The sequence below is a fragment of the Ciconia boyciana genome, chromosome 8 (assembly GCF_034638445.1).
Source record: "Ciconia boyciana chromosome 8, ASM3463844v1, whole genome shotgun sequence".
Classification (NCBI taxonomy): Eukaryota; Metazoa; Chordata; class Aves; order Ciconiiformes; family Ciconiidae; genus Ciconia; species Ciconia boyciana.
Genome location: NC_132941.1, coordinates 1,071,185 through 1,085,292, shown reverse-complemented (window position 1 = coordinate 1,085,292; position 14,108 = coordinate 1,071,185). Strand labels below are relative to the sequence as shown.

Here is a 14,108-nt window from a genome sequence, read left to right as displayed (position 1 = left end):
GAGCATGTTCGGCCAGCGCTCGGCGTTGTCGCGGATGGAGTGAGAGTGCACTTCACTCACGAGAGAGAAGTAAAAATATAGTTTATTGATACAGAATAGGGAGTTAACAAAGTTCAATGCGACAGTGTTTTAACAAGATTCAATGGCGAGGTACACTTGATTATTTACTGCATAGAGGACAGGGTCAGAGAAAACTGACCGGGAGACCCTCCCATTGGGTCATGAGGTTCGGAAAAAGATCCCCTTGCTTTCTAAACTCCTTCTCAGAGAGGAGTCTGGGTGCAGCTGGATCCAGTCCTAGTCCCAGACTTGGTCAACGGTTTATATCTAAAGGATTATATGTGCGCAATCAATCCTTTATATCTCTTAGCTAAGGTTTCAGAGTTTAGCATGCTATTAGTCACTTACCGAGGACCTGTTGTGGCAAGGAATCTCTCCGCCTCGAGGGGTAACCTTGAGAGGCGTCCCTGCTCGAGGGGAGATCCTGGCGTGCAGCCCGCTGCTGTGCAGGAGAGCTCCAAGGGCTCTTGGGCTGCTCACTATTTATGGGGGATAAGACGATTGACCCATACTCATAGTTGCATGCCGACCACAGATTTTAGTTTCTTCGGTGGGCGCATTGCACGATAGCTCTCGGCTATCGTGTTGTTATCTGTCTCCTGAATCCACTTTGAGCCCACGCAGCCATCGTGACCAGATGCATCCATTACAATCGTGACCAGATGCATCCATTACAATCGCCGCTGGTGGTTATCACCTAAGCAGGGTTGCAGGAGATAAAGGTCGGGGGCAGGGGAAGCACACCGTCACAGGCGTTTGCTTGCCCAGAGCAAATGCTCAGTAGCTGCTGCTGGGCAAGCGTGCGGCCGGGGAGGCTGAGCTGCCTGCGGCCACGCAGACGCTTCGCCAGGGCCCCCCGATCGCTGCTGGCAGGGAGGCAGCGGGCTCAGCCTTGCCTGTTCACACGCCTGCAAAATTTAAGCAGATGCTTGCAGCAGGTCTGCTGGATCCTCCTGCCTCTGGGAACCTTCCAGCCGGTTTTGAGCACCAAGAAGGAAACCACCCGCTAACAGCAGCAGTAGCTGCAAAGCGGGCTCTCCACCTGGGAAGCGGGTTTTGTGGGTGCTTATGTATTTGTAGGGTGGGTTTGCGGGGTATTTCCTTAAGCCACCAGCGCATGGAGCGTGTCTGCCTTTCTCTTGCACCACTGGCTTCCCCTTTCGACGGCTTGTGTCTCGGCAGTGCTCGGAGTCGTGCGGTGGCGGGGAGCAGGAGCGGCTGGTGACGTGCCCGGAGCTGGGCCGCTGCGAGGAAGCCCTACGGCCCAACGCCACCCGGCCCTGCAACACGCACCCCTGCACCACCTGGGTGGTGGGCTCCTGGGGAGAGGTGAGCGGGCACGGGCGAGAGCGCACTGCTCTTCTCAACGGGGTTTTTGCACAAAATGCAAGGAATGGGGGGGACACCCAACCCTCAAAACCAAACTGGGGGCTACTGCGATAAAAACCTCCCGGGGTCCGGTGCTGCCGGCACGGCGTGGCATTGGGGGGTGGCTCTCTGGGGTGCAGGGAGGGGTCCCCCCGGGCTGACAGGCCTGTCCTGCTCCCGCAGTGCACGGCTCCCTGCGGCGGGGGCATCCAGCGGCGCCAGGTCAAGTGCATCAACACCAAGACGGGGCTGGCCGAGGAGGACAGCAGCCTCTGCGACCACGAGCCCTGGCCCGAGAGCACGCAGAAGTGCAACCCGCAGGACTGCGAGAGCTCCGAGTCGGGTGAGTGACCGTCCTGCCTGTCCTAAAGCTGCATTTTTTTGTCTTTAGTGTGGTTGCGCTCCCTAAGAGCCTGTTGGGGGACAAATGCTGCATTTTGAGGACATGGCGATATTGTGGAGATTGGTGTGAAAACCCCCCAGGCTCTTGGTTAAGGAACGTTACCGGCACAGCAGGCAGCTCCTCCATCATCAGTTTTATGGAGGAGCGATGCATCATCCTCCATCACCATCTGCCGTGGTTGGAGGTGCTTTTCCACCACACGGCACCGGTCAGGGCTGATGCAGCAACACCCAGTCAGAAACTCAGCTGGGCACAGTTTTGCCGCTCGTTGCGGGTCGCGCAGCAACGTGACGAGGCACAGCACGGTGTCACCTGGCGTGTTGTGTGCCAGGGAGGTTTCAGTGGCACCGCGTTAGCGGGCGTTGGGTGGGCGTGCTGTGCGCCGGCTGGGTGGTCTGCTTGGTCTCTTCAAAGCCGCACCGTGAAACCAAGTAAAGGACGTGTAAGAACACGACCCGTTTCTGGGTCTGGTAACTGGAGATGTTTTTTCTAGCCAAGTTTAGACTCATTCTTTATTTTTTTTCTCCCCACCTTTCACTTCTCGGTCCCCCCGGACAGTCTGGAGGAGGACGCCAGCAATAGCTGGCCGTGCCGAAAGACGAGCTACGCTCAATTAATTTTTCCGGGGCAGGCCGTGCCCCGCGCTCTCCCAGCTGGCCGGCGGCGCGACGCCGTCCTGCTCCGGGGAAGGGACCCCGGGAGGGGCCACGCAGCCGGCGTCAGCGCAGCAGCGCCCGGGGTGGGACGGGCTGGGTGCCAGGGGGGAGCTGGGGGTCCAGGCACGGAGAAGGGCGATGGGCGCATGGTGCTCGCGGTCCTGCCAAACTGGGAGCTGGTTTGGCTGCAGCAGGGGGGGTGATGGGGGAGGAAGGAAAAACCAGTCAGCCTGCTGAAAAGCAATGCGTCTGTGGGAAGATGGAGGGGGTGTTTTATACATGAGTTGTGTAAGGCTAGCTTGGCTAATCGATAATTAAGTGGGAATGTTGTAACCATCTATAAATGTCCAGAGCATTTGGCTCTCAAGGGGATGAGTGTGGTTTTACTGGCACAGAAGTGAGCCGGGATGTGCTTGTCGGAGGCAGCAGCGTCACCCAGCAAAGGGACCACCAGTGCCCGCCTGAGTGACCACGCCGGGGGTGGCACGGGGCGACGGGACCTGGTTCAGAAGTAAGGAAGGTGTGATTCAGAAAAAGGAAGCCAGAGGGAAATATCAAGTGATTAAGCTCTCTGGCCACCAGAAAGCTGTTTAGTGATAAAGTCCCAGAACACAAAACTTTTGAAACAAGCCTGGACTCACCACTAGAAAATCAGATAAAAGATCAGTTCTCCAGCATCTTTGGGTACGTCCGAGAAGATGCTTCAGCAAGTCAGTCCCATTTTCACCTGAGCCATGCAGGCTGTCCACCAGCTTCACTCACCTGCAGCCGCGGTGCTCGGCCATGCCACGGGCACTCGCTTGGCTTCTCCTCTCACCTTCACTCGTAGAAATAAGTCCCACAGCACCTGGCAGTTCCCTATGAGCCAGAATTCTGTGGGCTGCAAGGGTTAACAGCACTTAAAAGGAAAAGCAATATAATGAGGGGATTAGATGTCATTGATATTAGCATGTTAATCATTAATCAACCTTATCTTTTTCATGTGTCTGGACAAAAAAAAAAAAAAAAAAAGCTTTTTGTCTGCCCAGAAAGAAACGTTAGACCCTCAGGAGGTTTATTGAACAAAGAGAGGGCTGAGAGCCGGAGCGGGGTGGGCAGGAGGGCAGCGGCCAGCTGGTGCCCAGGGTGCAGGAGCCGGCCCCATGGGCTGCTCTGCGGAGGTCCCCCTCTGCCGCCTGGGACACCCGTTCTCACCCTTTCCTCTCTTTGTAGTTGTCCTGTATTCAGCCGTGTTTCTCCTAAAACTTATTCTGGAGAGGGCGGAAGCATTGGCTTGGATTAACTGGAATTTGGTGACTGTGACCGCTGGCTGTTGGGACGCTTTTAGCCATTAAATCCCTCCTTTTCGGTGGCTGCGCCACCCTCCTGCATTTGGAAGTCTGTCGGGCAGTTCAACATTTAGGAAATAATTAGTCAGGCTTGTTCAAGAAATGATGTGTGGTTCCAGCTATTTTTGTCAAGGGAAAATTTCTGCGCCGGGCTTGGTGATGAGAGCCATGGAGCCACGCGGCGTAGCCAAGGTTGTACCAGAATAACCACTTAGATGTGTAGGAAGCACACAAATAAATGTTAAAATCCTGGATTAAAAATGACATAAATGCTCTGGCTGTAGCCCAGGGCAGGAAACGTCTCTTGGAAATACAAACATTTCCTGCCAAACCATGAAGAGGAACAAAACTTTCACATGGCAGGAAATCACAGATGTGTAAAGCCACAGGCAGAGGCTCCCAGAAAAGGCATGAACGTAAACTCCAGCCCTTTCCTGTGTTTTAAAGGATCTTTACTGCACAAGATTAATGTAGGCTGGAGTGATTCATGTGTTTATGTTAGAAGCACAAGGAGCCTCTATCTCCTCTAACGTGAAGTGCACCGATACCAGCAAAATCATGTATTTGTCTTTGTGAGCAATCGTGTTCTCGCTGGACACAAAAATGCGAATAATCCCAGTAGAGTTTAAATGTTAAAACCATTATCAGATGAATTTTTTAGAGAGGGAACAGATCAAATATAAACAAACATCTCACCGGCAATCAGCTCTCTTCAATTAAAGGAGCTCGGAATTAATTAGAACCAGAATCCTGTTCTGTCGCCAGGTTATAAATTAATTGATGATTACACAGAGATTATTTTTAAATGCGCCTGTCATTTTACAGCTGCATCCAGCTGTGAGCAGAGAAGATAAGGTTGGCCGTGTCCTTAGATGGCTCCCAGGGAGCATCGGAGCCCGTCGGGCACCCAGATGTCCCTGTGCGATGCCCCTGCCAGGCTGGGGACGTTTATCTTACTCCATGCTGAGACGAGGAACTCAAACAGACGCGACTCCAGCACAGGCAAATCTGCACGGGGGCTGAGAGCCGTTGCTCTTGGCCATGCTAGCGGCAGCCGGGAAAGCCCTGCGGCTCCTTGCTGGCATCCGGGGGGCGAGGAGGACATCGCTGTCCTCCTGACAGCACGGCCGGGGCGATAGGAGCGGGAAGAGATTTGCTGGACCTCGGGCAGGGCTGCCAGGGAGAAAAGAGCAGCCTCTGGCTCAGAAAAGCCTGTTGCCCTCTCATTTCCACCCGTGCCTATCTCCGAGCCCGAGCAGTGCTCTCACACCCACATCAGCCACTCCTGTTACCGGATCATTTCTTGTAACTCAGAAATCTGGGGAAAAAACCCTCACAGCATGTTTCTTTCTGTGTTTAAGTATTACACTTTGTTTTATGGCCATCTTGGAAAGGAGCGGAGCAGCAGGTCCCACATGAGAGGTCAGAGAAACCGGCGCTGGTTTATCCAGCAGGTCAAACAGTCTTAAAAGGCAAAAGCAGCAATTGCTTTATATTGGAGGAGGACGCTAGTGGGTGAACCGAGCATAAGTCACGCCGCAGCTGCGAATATAGCGGCTGTGCCTGCACGATGGCTTTTGGCCAGACCTCATCAGCGATGGGTGGAACCACCCTGTTCAGGACGAATGCACGCAGCCTACAGGATGCTCATCATGGTAAATGTCATAAAATTAATATTTTTCCTCGTGCCTGTTTCTCTGGATCTGTCACGGTGGGTCTGCAAGTTCCCCAAATTCAGCCCAAGCAGGTGTCAAGCAGGTGATGGGTCTGGTTCTTCGCTCTGGCCAAGGCACTTTAGCAAACACGACTGTTCCCTACAAGTGTCTCGGGCTTTAAATAACCAGCGAGGGCAAGGAATTAAGGTAAAGCGTTCAGCTGGCCCAAGAACAAATATGTACAAACTGGCCGTGGATGCAGTTTCTCTGGGAACGGGACAAAGGTTTCCAGCCAGCGGGAAGGGACGGAGCGGGATGGAGTTCAGCCTTGTGTCCTGGGAGCAGCCAGCACAGGGGACCGTGCTTGGTGGGGCTGTGAGAGGGGCGATGGCTGGGGGGAACCGAGGGGCGAACCCCCCCTGCACCAGGGACGTGCTGGGGCAGATCCCAGACACTCGGTGCCCTCTTCTCCTGCTGCCGTTTGCGGTGCTCAGGGCTCATTATCCAGGGTCTGGTTGTATTTCTAGTTGCCTCAAGATTAATTGGCAATTAAATGTTATATTCTTGCTTTGAGTAGGGAAATGAAATTATTCATGGTGCTGCATGTAGCTGAATTTGTCCGCAAGGGATACGTACTAGAAATAATTGCAGCAAATTCCAATTTTCTCTGTCATTTGAGCATGTAAGTCTGTATCCAAGTGTCAAGACAGGGAGGTGCTGCTGAGCGAGTCATTAAGTGCCCTTTATTTACTGCTAATTAACAACAGCTGTCAATGGAAAATGGGTGCTTGGGAAAGGCTTCCCCGTTTTTATTAAATGTAGGCGAAATGAGCGTTCCACATTTTAACCTTATGGAGAAACAGGCTCTCGATGCCGTGGGCTGGCAGAGGTTGTTCAGGCGTCCCCGTGTCGGCCCTTCGGACTGAGCGGGTTGATGCAAATGCCAGCTCCGAGCGGTGACGGTGCTGTGCGGGTCCCCTGGGCCGCGCCAGACGCCGGCCCACCCCGGCCCACCCACGCCGTGTCGGCACAGCGGCTCCCGTGACAACCTGGGCAATGGGAGAAAAAAAACCGTAATAACCAGCAGGCAGATGGAGCAGGAAAGGCACGTTTCCTCGCCCCAACGAGAACAGCGGGGTTTCCTTATTGCGGTGCCGCGTGCTTTTTATGTGGATGACCTTGGTTTGACTAGTGGCGATGGGAGATGCTTCTCCTCCCTCCTTCTTGGTAACGGCTGGGTAGATTTAAGTTTTAGAAAGCGTAAATCGCAATGGACCTCGGTGCCCAGTGCAAGCAGTTAGGAGGGTACAAGAATCTGCTTCTCCTCTGCCTTGGGTGCGGGCGTGCAGGCACGGGGCTCCCTGTGCGGGCACCCAAGGGACCCGTGGCTGCAGCCTGGGCTCCTCTGCCAGGAGCCTCTTGCCAACACCTCCGATAACAGATAACAGCCTGGCAGGGAGGAGGCAAAGCCCAATCCCAACAACAAAATATTAACCCTTACTTAACTTTTTGGAAAACTCTCCAGAATACAGCAAAGGCATATTTTTTCCATGCAGAAGAAAGACCTTTGGCAGAGAAGATGTTGGCCTTGAGATGTTAAAAATGGGGAAAGCAAGGACAAAAATGAAGAAACGGCGCTTTACCGTGGCTGGAGGAATACCTACGCTCAGCCACTGCAGTCGTGCGCTGGGGGTCCTGCCTGGATTCACTTTCCCTCGGTCTTGAAATAGAGGAGGGCTCAGCGCTGCTGCCGAGCACTGGAACCCTGCCTAATCTTCACGTTAAAAAAAGGCAAACCAAGCAAAGACTCCGGAGATGGGACAGGGCTGGCTGCTCAAGCCTGATTGCTCCGTGCAGGGTTGGCTGTGGGGTGCTCTGGAGACGGCATGTTTAAAGCGGTTTTGGATTTTGGAGAGGAAGGCAGGGATCATGTTCAGTGACCCATTTCAGCAGAGCTGGCTTTTTCTCCCCCTCCTTGCACTCATGAGAAGGAAGGGGAAGACAACGCAGAGCGTAGGGAGAGCCCTGGCTCTGCCGCAACTCTTCGGAAATGAGAATTTTTCTCTGTGGGATCCAGAGACTCTAAAAAAATGGATAATCCCTCTGACCCTTTTAGAGAGCACTGGCGTTTTCCTCCCTCTGCTCTGTAATCCCCAGGCTGGATGCTCCGGGGGTGTTGGTGGGAGCTCCGTGAGAGCGCTGGGGCTGAGCGAGACGTGCCGAGAGCAGCCGGGCTGAGACCTGAAAACCGGCGGGATCTTTTTGGGCTTTTCTCCCAGTTTTCCAAGCTGCGGCCGTGTCAGTGCCTGCCCCTGCCCGCAAACCTGGCAGCTGAGCGTCCATCGCACGTATGCTGACCAGCGGCCACGGCTCCAGTGCTGCCTGGGCCAGTGCTCGTTCCCAGGGGAGCGCACCGCGGGCCCCGGAGCAGGACCCTGGGATAATACTTGTTAAATTCGGCGCTGGCTCTGAGAGCATCCCGAAGGGCAGAGGTCAGCAGCTTAATTCTCTGGTTTCGCTAGCTCAGCTCTAAGCTCAACCTTTCCTTGTTTTTACAAAACCTGTTCCAGGAAGTTTATTTTTCCCGAGCATAAAAGTAAATGCTTAGGTCTGTATGGCAGAAGCTTAAATGAAATTTAAAGCGACTTCCACGCCAACTTAAAAAAACAACCAAAAAAAAAGTGGGGGTTTTCAGTTTCTAATGTGCTGACTTTGCCTGGATTTTAAAAGCCCTGCTTTAAGCTATTTCTTTAGACTAAAATTTGGCATAGACTTGAACACTGGAGCATATGTTCAAATTAAGTGTTAGGATTATATTAAAAAAAAATTGTTAATAGAAAAAAATAACAGTAAAAGGATTAAATGAAAATTGGGTCAATTCTGGAGGGACCCTCTCTGAAGAGCTGACAAATTAAGTGCTTATTACAGCTTCCCTTGCCCGAGACCAAATTCCAGGGAGGAATCATGAGCTCAGCCAAGATTTTCAGACCTGAGCTTGACCCCGCACTCATCCACGCTGAGACGCTACATCAGACCGAAGCACGGCCCGATGTGGAAAAATGATGAGAGCTCAGCAACTCCCATTGGCTTCATTTTATTAAAACGCTTTGGAAACCCGGCGTCCTGCTGCGGGGTCTCGTGTGAGGTCAGCAGAGTCGTTGCAGCAATGCCTCCGGCCAAGGGTGCTGGCTCTTCTCCTCCCTCCGCTAAGCCCATCCCAGATTTTATTCCGCAGCAGGCTCATACCTTTGCAGATAACGTGGTGTACAGAGAGAAACAACTCCTAGCAGGAGACCGATGGGCTTATTTATGCCTGTGTACGGCTCCGAGTACTGCAGGTACGGGAATTTCCATGCCAGCACTCAGGGTGCTGACCCATTGGAAAGGGATCAGAAAAGAGCTAAACCGTCACCGCAGGTCCTGGAAAGCTGCTTTCCCGTGGGAGGCTCCAGAAGCCTAGCCTTTACAGCTCTTTCAAGGGAAGGCAGGAGGCAATTTGGTTGCGATCCATAAATAGCTTTCTAGGAAGACCATTGCGATAAGCAGAAGGCTCGTGAACAGGAACGAGCCCAGCAAGGTACAGCGGCAGCAGGCTAAAAATACCGAGGCTCTCGGCGGGGGTCTGCCTCAGCACGACGTCCCCCCAGGATCATTGCCCCGGCACTGCAGCCCTGACCCTCCCAAGCGCCGGTGACATTCCCATCCATCCATGCAGTATTTTTAACTGAGTTCTTCTAAACGCCGTGGAGTTTTTACTGCTCTTACACTTGCTCCATGCAATGCAGTGAATAATTAACCCCCCCCGGGGCACGCCAGCCCCTGTCCGTGCCTGCTGGGAGCCGTCGCTCTGTTCTCCATCTCTCCTACTGAATATCGCTTCCAAACCCAGCAACTCAAAACACCACGAGTTTATAAATCCCGCGGGAAGCACATGTTGGGCAGGCGGGGGTTACCCAGCGGTCGTGCCCCGGTGAAGAGTAAATGATTGCCGAATGCTGCGCAGGGGGGAGATGGCTGAGATCCGTGTGCTAAGCCGGAGCTGGGCACCGGTGCGTTTTAAGGCACAGCTCAGCTGGTGCACCCCGGTGTTGCCGTCACCAGCTGTTGGGGGCAGGAGCGGAGGTTCCCAGGCTGGCGTGCCCTCAGGCTTTTCCCTCTCATGGGACACCCCAGAGGTGTTTTAGGATCCCTGCTTGAGACATCCCTGGCCTGCAGCACGTGCGAACGGGAATACAGGTATTCCTGTGCTCGAATGTCCCGATGCGAAAGGGCTCGGGGGGTTCAGAGGATGCCGCGCGGAGCCGCAGAGATGCTCTCAGGGGAGACGGTCCCCGAGACCCCCATGGAGCATCGCACGAGTCAGCTGTTCCCTTTTCCCCACCGGCTCTGCTGCTGTTCCGTGATGTGGCTGCTCTTGCAGCAGGTCTGGAGATGTGCACCGCTCCCGGCCCGGCCCTCCCTGGGCTTTACAGCAATTTCTCATCTGCTCTGCTCAACCAGCAGGAAAAATCCGCATCGTCCCCCAGCACCCAGGGGGTTGGACCAAACCCCAGCCCGGGAACGTGACGTGGGGCCAGGATCGGGCGCTTGGTCCCGGTCCGTCAGCAGCTGTTGGATCCGACAGCGCCAGCAGGCAGCAGCTTCTGTGTTAAATGGTTTCTTCAGGGCACAGAGGCACTATTGCCGGGCAGAAATAGCTGTTGCTCAAGAGGAAGAGAGGAAATACTTCCACTGAAATAGAGAATTAATTTTAGACCAGTATAGTGACTCCTCACTGACAGGCTGGGGCAGGGGTGAGGGCTGTGATTGAAATCCCAAACGGGGGAAAAGTCTCTGTTCTGCATCTGCTGCGGCCTTTGTGTTAACCGCTGCGGGTCGGCTCGTCCCCACGGGAGTCGGGGCAGCAGCCTTCCCCTGAGCAAAGCCTTTTGTTTGCAGAGGGGAGGTGGCGAGGGGCGATGGTCAGCAAGAGCTCCCCCGGCTCGGTCCCAGTGTTTCCCCAGCAGAAACTTGTCCTGAGAAAGAGAAAAGCCCGTTTTCTTGCCCCGTTTCTGTGTCTGCTCAGTGTGGTCCCGGGCGGAGGGTGCCCGGGGAGAGGCAGCGCAGGGGGGGCCAGGGGATGCCAGCCCTGCGCATCCGCCCCAGGGAGCATCGACTCTGCCCTTTTTCAGAGAAGAGCTGTCATTTATTTTAATCACTTGTACGGGAGGTAAAATTAGACAGAGCTGATGTAATTTAAATGAGTCTTACACAACTGGGTGAGACACTGGAGGCTCAATGAAGCACAGACGTGTTTTGATATAAAATAGAAAAGGAGAAAATTAAAAATGAAGGCAAGCTGACTATATGTGCTTATAAACGACGCGTATTTGGTGATGGGTCTCTGCCGCTGTAAGCAAGCCGAGCTGCAGCCTGTTTGAGCCCGGTCTGGCTGGCGATGGAGCTGGCAGCCGCCGGGGCTGATTTCTGTCCCCTCCACACCATCCCGCGGGGTGCACAGCGCCGTGCTTTGCACGGCACCATGGTTTGCACGCGCGGGCGTTTTGGGGTGGTGGGATGTTCCGCCCTGTCGCACCCCAAGGGCGAGGTCTCTTTGGGGCGGCGCTCGCGTCTCCCCCCCGCTGCAAACCAAACTCCCCGACGTGTCGCTCCCAGCCCCGGAGAGGGATTTGTGATTTCCAGACTGTTTGCAGAGAGGAAACGGTTTCTGCAAACAGTTTGCTCAGCCTGCGAGTGACTCAGCCGGGGCGACCGGGCTGCGACCCACGGCCACCGCTGCCACTGCTGCAGCTGGTCCCGGCGCTGCCCCCCCAGCGGGGCCGGGCGCAGGCGCTGGAGCAGCGGTTCCCAAAACAAAGCCCATCCTCGCAGCAACGCCGAGGTTGTTTTGAGGTTTGCGAGACACCTGCAGGAAGCGAACCAGCCGATGCGGCTTCTCGAAAGAAGCTAAACACAATGCAAAGAAAAATGAATTATCGCCTTTCTGCCGCCTTCTGCTGGCGTTGTGGGGAAGGTCTGGGGACTGGGAGGAGATGGCACTGCGGGGAGGTTTGTCACCTCTCCCAGGCCCCCGGCACTGACCCTCCTCCCCAGGAGCGAGCCCTGGGCTCAGCTCCGCTCCCCCCTATGGTTTCGCTACGCTGGGAAGATGCTGCACAACTGTAGACGGCAGCGCAGGCGTTATTTCTGCTGGCAATGAGAAATAACGAGGCTGCTCGGTACCCAGATGCAGGTGGGCTCTGCGTTTGGTGAGGTCTGTCTTTGTCTCTGCCAACCGCACACCAATTTTCGCATCAAACGCCTGATAACCGTGCCCGCCACACCGGCAATAACGCTGTCCTTTTCCTCTCGCCTCCCCTCCAGGCTTCGTCTGTGAGCGCGACCGCTTGACGTTCGGCTTCTGCCAGACCCTGCGGGTCCTGGGGAGGTGCCACCTCCCGACGGTCCACCTCCAGTGCTGCCGAAGCTGCCGCCAGCACGGGCACCGCGTGGGGCCCGACCGGGACCGTGGGGACGAGCGGGCCTCCAGGAGGTGACAGGACCGTTCCCGAGGGCAAGAAGCACCAGGACCTGCGGCGGCTCCCGGAGCCGCGTGGCAGCAGCGGAGGGAGCTGGGTCACAGCCAGGACTTGCGGCTCTGCCTCGTCCCGCGGCAGCGCCGGACGGTGCCACCCGCGAGCCGCGCGGTGCTCTTTCAAAACACGGGGAAGGCTTGATTTCTTTTATTTGTGCTACACTATAACGGTGCTCAAACCATCGGTCTGAAAAATAAGGTCTGGGCGTGGGCTGGGTGTGCAGGTCCCGCTGGTCCTGCGGGAGATGCCGGCGCAGCCGGGACCCTCCGTCGGGGTCACGCTGCCACTGGGAGACCAGCGGGGAAACATTTTGGGGATGGGAAACCAAAAGCAGCAATAATTCGGGGGACACCTCTCAGAAATGCTTATGGTGCTATCATTTGACATTTTCAGCCTCTTCATGGTGTTGGCAGGCCAGCACAAAACTCTTGACTTTTATAGTTATTTTTATATATATGAAGTGAGCATCTAGCATTCCACCAGTACAGCCGACCATTTGGATTAGGTTTTTTTTCCTTAAGGGACTTGAAGCTGGCAACCCATTTCTGTAATTTTCATTAAAATGTTTACGCACTGAAGCTCAATAGCCATAATTTAAGAAATGGAGACAGGGCAGAGGAACAAAGTGTTGCCTTTAGTTACCCCCGTGAGTCCGGGGCTCGCGGTGTGTGCGAAGGCTCTGTACCCTCGTCTCCCTGCTGCTGGCTTTGTGTGCCAAAGCTGTTGCCCTTGTCACTCTGGGGCAGAGGGGGTGGCCAGGGACACCAAGGCACGAGTGAAATGACACTTTGGTTTTGGAGTCCAACCGTGCATTCCCTTGCACGTACTTGTGAAGGAGAGGGAAAGCTGCTCTGGCCCCGGTGGTGGGCAGCATCCCCGTCGCTGCATCCTTCCTCGTGAGCAGCCAAGTCCTTACCTGGATTTCTGTATGCAGTTACGGCATAGCAATTTAATGGTTGGTTAAGGTGTTTTTCTGTGTTCTTACAAGCTAAAAACCTTTTTTTTCCTGCTTATATAGATTCACCTCTGTTAAGGTTAGTTGATTCTTTTAACTAGAATATCCGATATTGTACAAGGAGCGGCACTTGGCCGGCACAGCCCTTACCGCCCGGTCCGGGAGTGTTGTGTGTTAATCGCTCCCTGTCTTAGGGAGGATTTGCTGTTAGGTTGGTCCCCAGAGGAGGGTCCGGAGCATTTCGGTAGGAACTCCTTTCCGTATGGCCCTTCAGGCTATAGAGGATGCCCAAAAACTGGGAGACCATGAAGGCAATCCTACTTGCATTGAACGGAGAACGGCTGGAGCCCAGCATGGGCCAGGCCGTGCGCGCAATGCGGTCACACAGCCCGGGGCACGTTTCTTCTTCACCTGTGCTGTCGGGAGCAATGTTCAGTCTCATAACAGGGAAAATTCCTGCGTGTAATTTGTATGTAAAACACAAGCCATGATTTCACTATTTGTGTTTTATTCCTTTCCAACGTGGTGTAAATTTTTATGTTTCAAGAGCCTGTGTTCAGTCCTGTTTTCCTTCTCACCGGCACCATCCATCCCATGCTTTCATCGCACTCCCAGGTTTTGCTAAGGGATAGCCACTCAAGGTGTTGGGGTTTAATGGCTATAGCTCACGAGTGTGTTAAATTAAACAGTTACTGAAGGAAATGGTAGGGTTTCATATTTTCTCTTCCCCTTGGGGAATTCGAGGGATTTTTCACTGAAAACGCAGTTAAGTGGAGACGGTTTAGGTACTGGCAACAGCAGGGACTCTCTTAGCTGCGGCAGAAAGGGGCAATCAGTTTGCATCTGAAAATAATTTAAGGCTGCCGTTTGCAGCTGGGATTTGTGTGATTAACATGTGAGCTGTGTCGGTGGGGTAAATGCTGGCAGCCCGCTGGTGACTCGCAGGTCGAAAGGCTTCAGCCCCTGCGTTGTGTTGATGCCTACTCCGGTTTTGCAAATCAATTCATCTCAGCGCTAACCCAGCCTGGCGAGCCTCTCCTGCGGTGCCCGTCCATGCGCAGGGTCTCATCCGCAGCCAGGACAAGGGCACGGGATAATCCCTCCCGCG

General features: G+C 54.4%; 1 protein-coding gene across 2 annotated transcripts in view; it reads left to right on the top strand.

Annotated features, from left to right (window-relative positions):
* Positions 1-13,687, top strand: part of ADAMTS7 (ADAM metallopeptidase with thrombospondin type 1 motif 7) — a 51,977-nt gene extending 38,290 nt beyond the window's left edge. The window contains exons 22-24 of one of the 2 annotated variants that reach the window (XM_072870959.1): positions 1,243-1,389; positions 1,612-1,771; positions 11,834-13,687. In XM_072870959.1, coding sequence (XP_072727060.1) covers positions 1,243-1,389; positions 1,612-1,771; positions 11,834-12,006 — 480 coding nt within the window. In that variant the 3' untranslated portion in view covers positions 12,007-13,687. The remainder of the gene's footprint in view (positions 1-1,242; positions 1,390-1,611; positions 1,772-11,833) is intronic. The other variant, XM_072870960.1, reaches the window with a different exon arrangement.
* The last annotated feature ends 421 nt before the right edge of the window (positions 13,688-14,108 follow it).